Here is an 11,656-nt window from a genome sequence, read left to right on the forward strand (position 1 = left end):
ATTTTAGGGTTGGGGATTTAGCTTAGTGGTAGAGCGCTTGCCTAGGAAGCAAAAGGCCCTGGGTTCGGTCCCCAGATCCGAAAAAAAAAAAAAAAAAAAAAAAAAAAAAGGAAAGGAAAAAACAGATATTTTAACCAACTATGAAAAGCTTTCTGTGTAGTTATGGATTCTATTGCTATGATCTAAAACACCATAACCAAAAGCATCAGGAAAATGGAAGGGTTTCTCTGGGCTTTCAGTTCAAAATCACAGTCTGTCACCAATGCAAATCAGGGCAGGAAGTAAGACAGGACAGGAACCTGGAGGCAGGACAGGAACCTGGAGGCAGGACATGATGCAGAGGCCATAGAGAGGTGTTGATTTGCTCCTCACCACTGTTTCATTCTGCTTCCTTATAGCACCTAGGAGGACCTGTCCACTATCAGCACCCCCGGCAATGATTTGGGCCATCTCACATCAGTCACCAACCAGGAAAGTGCAAGGCTTCCTCATAGGCCAGTGTGTTGACAGTATTTTCTCAGTTGTAGTTCTTTCTTCTCAAATGACCCTAGCTTATGTCAAACTGATATAAAACTAGCCAGCACGCCTTCTACATGTATTCTGTGGTTGTCCCACGCTTTGTGTGCTTTACCTGTCTTATAAGATGTTCTTTGTGTTTCCAACTTCTTTGTCAGACTCCTGTCCATCCTGTTTTGCCTTCTACAGGACTTCAGCATCGTTGTGTGTTCACTGTATGTGCTCTTTACTCGCCCTCCAGGATTGTTAGTCAGCGGACGTGTGTGCTCTGACAGTTGTCCTTGTGTGTGCTCTGACAATCATTATCCTGTGTGTTCTGCCATCACTGGGTATGCTTTGACGGTTAGCTAGTCCTCATTGTGTGTTCTGACGGCTAGTTGTCATTGTATAAGATTGGATATTTGTTGGGATGTTGGGGGTCGTGGACCCCTTCCCTGTTTGAATCTGGTTCCATAGCATTGTCCATGCTTGGCACTGTACATGGTCCCAAGCATCTGGAAGATATGAGAATTTTTCCATTGTCTACTTCCAGAAATCTGTCAAAATGGAGTGGAAAGGATTGAGGAGAGGGGAGTGCTGGAGAACAGTCACCAGGCTCCTCAATGCCACCTGGTCTGCACTCTAGTCATCCTTGGCACTTACGTTAGTGATTCCTTACTTCTGGCTCTGAAACTGGGGGCAGGGCGAGCCTGTTGGCTGACAACTACAGAACCTGCACCATCTCATAAATTTTGCTTGTGATCTCCGTAACATCAGTTTTGTAGTTAAATTTCTGTGTGCTGTTTGAGATTGCTGGACACACATTGGGGGTGAGGAGGCAGCCCCTTAACCCAGAGCCAGCATGGTCATTTCAGTGGAGAGAGGAACAAAGAGGTAAGGGTATTGTCGACATCAGGCCTTTGAGAATGGTTGGAAGGCAAACTCCTCCCAACAGAAGTTACCGCTCTTTATCTTACAATATAAGTAATAATATGCATGGGGGATGAGAAGCTGACACTTATCTATGGGGAAAGCTCTGCTCTCCTGGAGGCTCTCAGTCTGGAACCCTAGCTTGACAGTTTCAGCTGGGCTTAGTGCCCAGTTATTTCTGCTGGATGTTATAAGTGTCTGATTTCATAAAACGTTGCTATCTATTGGCTTCTGATAAATGTTCTTTTACTTCTGCTTGACACACACACACACAGACACACACACACACACAGACACACACACACACAATGTAGTTTGTATTTCTATAATATATATGTATATATACTCAATTCACTCACTCAATGACCAAGGTACAGCTATGCTAGCTCATTATCCAGATGGATCAATCACCTTTAGCCTTATTTGTCTCCATCCATGGAGTGTAGTGTTCCAGTTGCCTGACTTTTCCTTCAGAGTTCTGCCTGTGACATTTTCTGTATCCTTTTTATAAGGACAAACTCAGAAGCCAAAGAAGTTAGGTGGAATAAGTCTTAGCTTTAAAAGTCATACTCAGTCTCCAAGGCGAAGCGATTCAGGGCCACATGCAGAAAGCCAGGGGCAGGACCTGGGATGGGGCCATGGAGAAAATGCCAAGGAGCAAGAAGGGAAGTGGCTTGAGCGAGGCAGCCTATTCCCTAGAGAGCCAGCCTCCTTGGGCTTCTTAGAGGAGGTCCTGAACTTTTTTGTTTCCCAGAAAGCTTCCACTCTGTTCTCTGTTTTTCACCACAGAAGCCTTTGCCTCGCAGCTGGGTCTCATTTGGTTTGGATTCTCATCTATAAATTGCTGTCAGCAAGGATCTTTGGGAGCTAATTGGTGAAAGTGACCTGAAAAGGGACCTCCAGAGGGACTGCAGTGCTCTGCATCTCCTCTCTTCCCCCAAGAATTTGCCTTCCCAGTTGCTGAGAAAATATCATCTTTGAAGCACGAGTGGGCTTTTCTTCAGAAGCTAAACCACTCCTTAGATGAGACACCGTCAGGCAAGAGTGTGTCTTGGTCCCAGAGAGTGTGCGGGGCAGCTCGGGTTTGTGACTTACAGTCTCATTTGGACACACTTCAAAGAAACACTGCAGGCAGAACTACTAAGAGCAGAGCAGCAGGACACAGGGCTCCCAGTGGCTGGGGCCTGGGCTCAGTGTCTGCATAGAGGCGAATCTCTATGGCCTTCCTTCTCATCCTCTGTGCAGCCTTTCAAAGGGAAGCCAGTGCACAGCGGGACACACAGACTCACAAGAATAGCAGGACACTTGTAACAATTTGACTTTCCTTTTGTAAGGAAAGATCTTTGCAGTGCTACTGGCACATGACAGGAGGACAGAAATTGAAGCCTGGAATGAAGCCATTCAGCTCTGGCAGTAGAAAGGCGAACATGCCATCGAACATGCCATCGAACATGCCATCGAACATGCCATTGAACATGCCATCGAAGAACCAGTGGTTTCAGGGGCTGTGAATCTCAGTGCACAAACTAAGCAGTCCAATGTCCAATCATCCAAATTTCCATTTTTATACAACAACCAACGTTTTTGATACATCTTTTTATTAGGTCTCAGAATTTCATAGAATGTATTTTGATAATATTCACCCCAACTCCCAGATTCACCCCCAATGTGCTGTTCTCTTTTCATTTAATAAATTATTAAATTAATTAAGCACACAATTAATAACTAATGAGTATTGCCTCTCTATCCATTGGTGTGGGACCATTCCCTGGAGCATGATGGACCTACCAGGGGCCATGTCCATAAAGAAAACAGACCCCTACCACCACTGCACCAGTGATCTGCACTGTGCAGGAGTGTTTTATAGATGAATCCATTAGGGCTGAACTCCATACCTCTGCATTTTGATTGGTTGTGGTTTCTTTTCTAATTGGCTATTTTCTTTATTTATATTTCAAATGTTATCCCCTTTCCCGGTTTCCCCTCTGCAAATCCCCTATTCCATTCCCTCTCCCCCTTTCTCTATGAGAGTGTTCCCTTACCCACTCACCCACTCCAGCCTCACCACCCTAGCATTCCCCTACACTGGGGCATCAAGCCTTGCTAGGACCAAGGGCCTCCCCTCCCATTGATACCAGATAAGGCTCCTCCAGCTCCTTCAGTCCTTTCCCTAACTCCTCCATTGGAGTCCCCGTGATCAGTCCGATGGTTGGCTTTGAGCATTTGCATTTGTTTTGGTCAGGATTTGGTAGAGCCCTTCAGGAGACAACTATTAACAGGTTCCTCTCAGCAAGCACATCTTGGGATCAGTGATAGTATCTGGGTTTGGTGTCTGCATGTGGGATGGATCCTCAAGTGGGGCAATCTCTGGACGGCCTTTCTTCAGTCTCTGCTCCACTCTTTGTCTCTGCATTTCCTTTAGACAGGAGCATTTCTGGGTTAAAATGTTGGAGATGGGTGGTTTTCTAGTCTAGTCTCTGTGTGTTGCAATGGCTGAAGATACAACGTGGAGCTGGGGAGGTAGGATGAATGGACAAAGTGCTGATTGTGAGAATGAGGACCTTTGGTCTTTCTCTATCACACATGTTAACAGATGGATATAGTGGTGCAAGTCTGTAATCCCAGTGCTGTTGAAGCAGAGAGAAGAGAATCTCTGGGCTTGGTGGACCGTCAGGGCACCGAGTTTGAACTCCAAGCACAGTAAAAGCCCTGCCTCATAATAGAAAAGAGAAAAGGGTGGGAGAAATTGAAGAGGACACCAGATGTTGACCTCCCATACCTACACACATGCAAGCACACGTGTTTACCACACATACACACTCTCACACACAGTCTAAATACATACAATTAATGGCTAAGCAGTTTGAAGTACTTACTGATTCAGTGCATGGTGCCATCCCATTCCACTGCTACTATTTATAACTCTCTCAAAACCACCCACAGAGGATGGTGAGCAAGTTCATCATTACTTACTCTTGGTGGCCAGTGGCTCTCCTTCCATAGTGAATCAACAATGACTTCTGTCTGCACTCAGAGTGACATGTATTTGTTAGGTGTGCTCACTAATTTTATATCAACTTGACACATCAGAGAGGAGGGAGGACCAATGGAGAAATTCCTCCAGCAGATTGGTCTGTAGGCAAGTCTATATGTCATTTTCTTAACTAGCAATTGATGTGGAAGGGTCCAGACCATTGTGAGTGAGGCCATCCGCAAGTTGGAGGTCCTGGATTCTATTAGAAAGCAGACTGAGTGAGCACTGTGGATCAAGCCAGTAAGCAGCAGTCTTCAATAGCTTTTGCATCAGCTCTTGCCTCTAGGTTCCTGCCTTGTTTGGGTCCCTGTCCTGACTTCAGTGATGGATGGATTGCCATGTGGAAGTGTAAGCCAAATAAGTCCTTTCCTCCCCATCTTGCTTGTGATTTTGGTGTTTCACCAGAGCAATAGGATAAGACATTAAGTAAAGAGTTAATGAGCTATAACTCAGCAACATATGGTGGGGAGGGGAATAAGGATCCAGATCTAAGTTCCTGATGCTCTAGGCATTTTCACACATGCCTCCAACACCATCACATCCAACAGTAAAAGTTCTTAGGGTCAAGAGTTGAGGGACTTTGTTTCTGAAGTTATTCGGGTAAAATCTGTACAAAGGTTTCATTGATTACCTACACAATTTGTCTCTTGTTAGCATTCTACTTGTCTTCAAAAATAACTTCATGTCTTTGAATAGTAATGGACATTCAGTAGATAGTTGCTTTCTCAAAAAAAGAATGATGCTTATCTGACCTTGGCCCCTGTCTGGTAAGTGCTCTATGAGAATTAAAGGCAGATGTTAGTGGCCGAACTGATGATGTCCTCTGCTGGCTTATATCAATGGCCAACTGGACAGGTCCTCCAGTCACCAAGAAAAGGAGCTTCTGGGTATGTTTGTGAGGTGTCATTTAGATCAGATTCAGATGTGGGGAGACCCATTCCCGATGTGGGGAATTCGTTTAGTCTTGGACTGATAAAGGAAGGGAGGTGAACAGTCCACTTCCCCTCTCTTTGCATATTAACCATGAAAGTATGTGACTATCCTCAATGTCCTGTTGCCATGACTTCCAGATCATGATCACTGTCACCTGGAAATGATGAGCCCAAATGACCCTTCTACTGTTAGCTGCTGTGTCAAAGTATTTTATCATAGCATCAGGAAAAGTAATATACAGACTTCCTTAGTGGACTGAAATCATTCCACAGATGTCCTTGTGATCTGCACACTTTCTTCCCTTCCCCCACATACAGGGTATGCTTCTTTGCAAATAATATATTCACTCCTAGTTAAGGGGCCTTGTTTCCAGAGTATGGACCTGGAATGGTAGCCAGAACATCCCCTGTAAGTAATGTATTAAAGAGAAATCAGAATAAACCCCTAACCAACCAAGACACAAAGATGATGGATTTTGTGACTTAAAAAAATGTATGAGGCCAGGGTGTGGAAAGACAGGAAGATAGGAACAGAAAGGCAATTCAAAGGTAGTTCGTGGGGCGGTGGGAGGGAGACTTCAACTGGCCCCTGAACAAAGAATAACATTTCTGCAGGAAGATAAGAGGTTATTGCGGGGCTAATGGACATTCCAAGAAAACCCAGTGGTTTATCCTGGCTCCAAATCTCCAATTTAGAAGTCTTCCCAGAAGCCCAGCTGGGCCTAGGGTCAGCTTACAAATGGGAATACAACATGTGTGGTTTGGGTTTCTCTGAGGTTTGAATGTCTCAGGGCCAGCTTAGGTGTACCTCAAACAGCGCCAGAGCTCCAGATTAATTTCCGTGAACTTCTGATGTGCTGGAACCACTCCTGACCACAAGGTCAGTCTCTAAGCAAGTGTGGAGAAGGCTTTCAGAAAGCTCTCACAGACATCTCCTCTCCTCACCCCAGAGACCCCTGGAATGGCTCCTTGCTTCCTGGGGTATCACACTGCCAACTTAGTATATAGAGCAACTAATCCTGCTCTGGGCTCTTCGGGAAGGGATCTCTTTTGTTCTATACACCTAAGCATCTCTCGAGTTCCACACTCCCCTAGCCTCTCTCTAAGAGGCACCAAATAAATTGAATGCAAACGAAGATGTGCTATTCCCAGACCCAGCAGAACTCATGTAAGCAAACTACCTTTCATAAGTGTTATGTGGGTCTCACGTAACACTCCATGTAGATTCTCTTTTATTACAGTTTTATTCCTGTTTTGGTTTCCTTTTTCTACTGAGGTAAGAAAATGAAAACTGATTAAGTGATTACAATTACAAGGGAATACTATGTTCTGCCTTGTAGAATTGGTTTTAGCTCATTGATTAGACAGGGAAACAAGTCCTGAGTAGAGCTGGGTTGACCTACTCGCCAAGTCTGAATTCCATGTGGCTCACACAGCAAGTGATGTGAAGTCAGATATGCCCTTGTTTGGAATTTCGCTCAGTCCCATACCATCTTTACGAGTGCCCTTATTAATAGCATTTGTTTCCTGATGCCAGTGCAATGCCCTTATTTTTTTTAATGAGTGTAATGAACACTGTTTGCCAATGCCTTTTCACGATATTTTGGTTAACCTCCACAGTAGCTTGACGAAAGAACATGTATTTGTTGTCCTCATTTTTTAAGGATAAGGAAATATAAGAGACAGACAATAGACAGACAAACAGATAGATAGATAGATAGATAGATGGATAGATAGATATATGGATAGATAGATAGATCGATGGATAGATAGATAGATATATTAATAGGTAGGTAGATGGAATGGGTAACTTCAAAGAAGCGAGATGCTAAGTGGCAGCAGAGCCAGTATGCCAACTGTCAGTCACTAGTGATCTTATCAAGTGCGCCTTAGTCTGTGCTGTGCCCGGTACAGTAATGTATGGACAGAACATGTAGGAATTGATATTCTAGAAATAGATTACAGATTATGAGCCACAATACAGACACTATAAATGAAGCAGTAAGGAAAAACAGGTCAAGGACTAGCTAAGACAACATCTCCAAGGCTGGCCAGATAATTTCAAATCACACAATGGTAACTGTGATGACAGCTGATCTGAGACCTGAAGAATGGACTACCAGGATGAAAGAGAAGAAGTCATCTTCCCAGCCGTCTCTGACTGTGCCTTCAGACTCTCAGAGGTGCGGAGCTAGGAAGCCAGGGAAGGCCCTCATTGTATAGCCTTTGTAATCTGTCCAATATACTTATGCCTGTCTATATAGTAAAGCACACACACACACAAATTTATAAATGTATATATTATACTACACATCATTACATATATTATATTATAATATATTTTATAAATGCGTATACATATATACACTTATATACACATATATTTATATTAAATTTAATATTTATATGCAATATGTGATATACAATATGTGATATATGATATACAATATAAAATATATAATTTATGACATATAATATATATTGCAAGCTATATGTTATATGTTATACATCACATATATCACACATCATTATATATTATCACATATTATGTACTATAAATTATATATATATCATATATTACATATATTATATCATATATCATACATCATAGAGTATATTCATATTAATATGTTATATATTATAATTCATATATAGTATCTTACACATTACACATTGTAACATATTTATATATAATTACATGTATATGTATAAATTATATATAGATATATTATATATTATATATTTATATACATATATTGAATATATTCTAGATTAGTTCAGACTATTCTAAGTCCAATATAAAGCACATCCTGACCATGTTAACTAAAATTTTCTTCCTAGTTGAGTGAGGAGAACCAGTTAGTTGGCTCTCTCACAGCACATACTGTCTTAGGAAGGTTAATTTCCCCCTGGATATATTTCAAGTTTCATAAGAATCTAGAAAAATGAACTCTCATGAGCTGATACTAATTCACAAGATGGAGACTGCTTCTAAGCGAGCTTGATGTACTAAGGTGATTTTGCCTTGTCAAGGGATGTATACCAATACACAGAACAGCCAGCAATTCTGGGAGCAAAGCCTGTCCTGATGGGCTGTCCAACTGAGAGACGGCCAGAAACACAGAGGCACTGCCCACTGGGGTCAGGGTTGGGGGGAGTTAAGGGCAGTGTAGGGCATCTCTGTCTTTAGCGTCCCAGGCTTACCTGAGACTTACTCTTGCTTAGGATCAGATCTGTATCTTTCTGTGGAGCTGTTCTTTTTCCTGGATTTGGGAAAAAAGCATTATAAACAATCCTATAGGCCCAAGTCACTAAAATACTGAGGAACTGCAAAGAACCCCTCATCTGTGTGAGTTAATGTTTGCATCTCGTTTTCTGCAGGTCGCTTTACTGACTAGATACCTTTAGGTGACCCACAAGCTTGAGGATTGATGGAGCAAGACAGGGGCCTTGGCAAATCTGCTACCTGCCCGCTGCATAAGTGCAGTCATTCTCAGGATATTAAAGACAGCTGCAATAATGACCGTGTTGGAAACTTATTTTCCATAGAAAGTTTTAGGTGGTTCGTGTCATAGTACATCGTTGATGCTGTCTTTACATGGTTTTTATTTGTTTGGCTAGCTATGTGTCCATTAGCAAGTATGAGAACAATGTGGTCCCTACTCTGTTAAATAAAAAAAAAAGTGGGATCCATGTCAGAGCTCATCAAACATTTATAAACAGCATGAACTTTGAGATAGCGTGCACATGCCGGGGTTTATGGGAAACGCACCTTTGTAGCGGTGATCAAGAGCCATGGGCTAGTGGAATGGGAGGTCTAACGGGAGCGAGCAGAGCTGTATTCAGGGGTTTTTCATCTTTTGCTTCCTTTTTGACTTTAGAACACTTTCTTCAAGCAAAAGCTTTTGTAGAAGCCCAGATACATGCAAAGGGAGTCTAGGGATTTCGGGCTTCCTGAACCTTCCCCGGAAGAACCGAGTCTATAGAACAGGCGTAAATCCGCAGGGTCATCTACAGGGCTAGCTGCCTTGCGTCATCTCTAAGGAAACTGACCAGACTCACCTAAGGCTAAGCTGTAAAGACCTTCAGAACCTAGACACACCACACCACTAAGAAGGGATTGGTTTTCCCTCACTGAAAGTTACGTGAAGGAAGGACTACGTGGTTAGTGTTAATGTCAATTAGCTTGCTTAGATCCCTCAAGCTTTCAGAACGGAGTTGCAGGATAATAATGAGCACAGGTATTCATCTCTCTGTCATTCGCCCAGCATTTGGAGGGGTCCATTTCGTTTAGAGAAAGGCGTGAATTCTTGCAGTTCGAACCCTAGCTGTCTTTGGGCACTGCTGAGAGCGCCGTGGCCCACATGGTGCTCCAACGTCTCGGCATGCCGTGTGACCTCTTTTTTCCCTCAGGATCCATGTGTCTTGGCTCCTTCTCCCCCATCTCCTCCTTCAGGTGCTTCTCTCTTGCAGGTTTGCAACTAACAGTCCAGCGCAGAGGTTCTCAACTTGTGGGCTGCGGGTCACCTAAGCCCGTTGGAAAACACGTATTTACACCATGATATATAAAAATAAAAAATTTACTGTTAAGGGGTAGCAACAAAAATAATTTTATGGCGTCATCAAGACATGAGGAAATGCATTAAAGGGTTGCAGCATTCGATATGTTGAGAACAACTGTTCTAACGGCTCGCCACTCAGTTCCTCCTTAAGGCAGTTCAGAAGTCTTTCTTGGCTCTTCCCAGCCTTCCAACTTTTCTGCAGATAAGCTGCTATCGGAGATGGCCCGAGTTAGTATTGACTAGTGTCTGCATCTCTTTAATTCTCAGTGTTTGAGCCGCACGGAAAAGCAGAAATAGTTTTGCTGCCAGGTTTTCACTACCTGCGATGACAGATGCATAAAACAGGTGGCAGGTATTAAAAGTAATTAAAAATAAGTCACCTGAAATGTTGAGGATTGCAGGGGTTATTGAGCTGTTCACCTGGCTCCTGGTCTCACAGCGCTTAAGATTTCATTTCGAAATATTGCATCTCGGCTGATGGGTTACTCTGTTATTAAAAAATTCTTTTAAAAAATCCACTTTGAAAATAGATTGGTTTTCGTTAGAAGTATGAAGGCACTAAAAGCTAATTTACTTTATGTATATGCACAGATATGCAGCAAGCAATTCGTCACCTGTAGCACACCAGGCAGATGAGTATCGGTAAGCTTTTCACTTGCTTCTTGCCCCATGAGAGACATCAGTAGGACGGTTGCCCATATTGTTGGTCCTTCTAGAATAATCTTTCGGAAGCTTCCCGTTTTCACCAGAGACCGTGCGGTATCACCCTTAGGAACACGGCTGTGTTCGAGTCAGTTTTACTACCAAGTGCGTGAAGCAGGATGAATAATTTAACCTGGCGTCACGTTTCCGACTTACATATGAATAAAGACAATACTTCCTCAGGAGAGGTGCAATGACAGAGTGAGGTAACAGTTAAAGTGTTTAGACCAGGACCTGGGGTATAATAAATTCTAATGCCCAGATCTCATAGCTACCCTTGGGGTCCCTGCGGGCTCTTTGACATATTACTGAGCATTAGAAGTGCAACTGAGTTGAATGGGATACACGGAGGAGCGTCCTGAGGAAGTATTTCTACAGAGGAGTGGCAGTGGCTGGTTCTTGGGGCACTACTATTAGTAAAAAGTTTGTAAACTAAAGGGCGGTGCTGCTGGTAGTGTGGGTGTGGCTACAGCTGATGGTGTGGGTGTGGCTGCAGCTGGTGGTGTGGCTGCCCTGGCGGCCATGGTGGCTGGTGCTGCTCTTAAGTGAGAGGCAACCAGTCTCGGCAGCTTGAGTTTCCTCAGGCAATACTGCACAGATCTCTGACGTAGGTCTTTTTTCATCTCCATTAGAGGGAGACCAGAATTGCATGTCGAAAAAAATCATTTGAGAGCGAGAGACTTGCTGGTGGTAAAGAAGTCCAAATAGAGGGTCAGGATAAATGGCTCGCCTGCTAAAGCGCCTGCCACCACAAGCCTGAGGACCTGAGTTTGGATCCCTAGTTCCCATAGAAGAAGCTGGGTTTAGCACTGTGCACCTTACAGTGGGAGGGCAGATAGAGACAGGCAGATCTCTGGTACTCGATGGCCAGCTTATCTAGTCAACAGGTGAGTTCCAGTTTCAGTGATAGACCCTGTCTTGACAGATAGGGTAAATTGACATTTGGCTTCCACGCAAGTGCAAGAGCATGCGCACGGACATGTCTAAACAGACAGGATCAA

At 43.4% G+C, this 11,656-nt stretch overlaps 1 protein-coding gene across 1 annotated transcript in view; it reads left to right on the forward strand.

Moving 5' to 3' along the window:
- The window catches only part of LOC116895235, a 29,510-nt gene extending 18,306 nt beyond the window's left edge, over window positions 1-11,204 (forward strand). The window contains 4 exon segments of the mRNA XM_032896559.1: window positions 706-768; window positions 770-845; window positions 1,938-2,155; window positions 11,094-11,204. Coding sequence (XP_032752450.1) covers window positions 706-768; window positions 770-845; window positions 1,938-2,155; window positions 11,094-11,204 — 468 coding nt within the window.
- The last annotated feature ends 452 nt before the right edge of the window (window positions 11,205-11,656 follow it).

Source organism: Rattus rattus, chromosome 3 (assembly GCF_011064425.1).
Source record: "Rattus rattus isolate New Zealand chromosome 3, Rrattus_CSIRO_v1, whole genome shotgun sequence".
Classification (NCBI taxonomy): domain Eukaryota; kingdom Metazoa; phylum Chordata; class Mammalia; order Rodentia; family Muridae; genus Rattus; species Rattus rattus.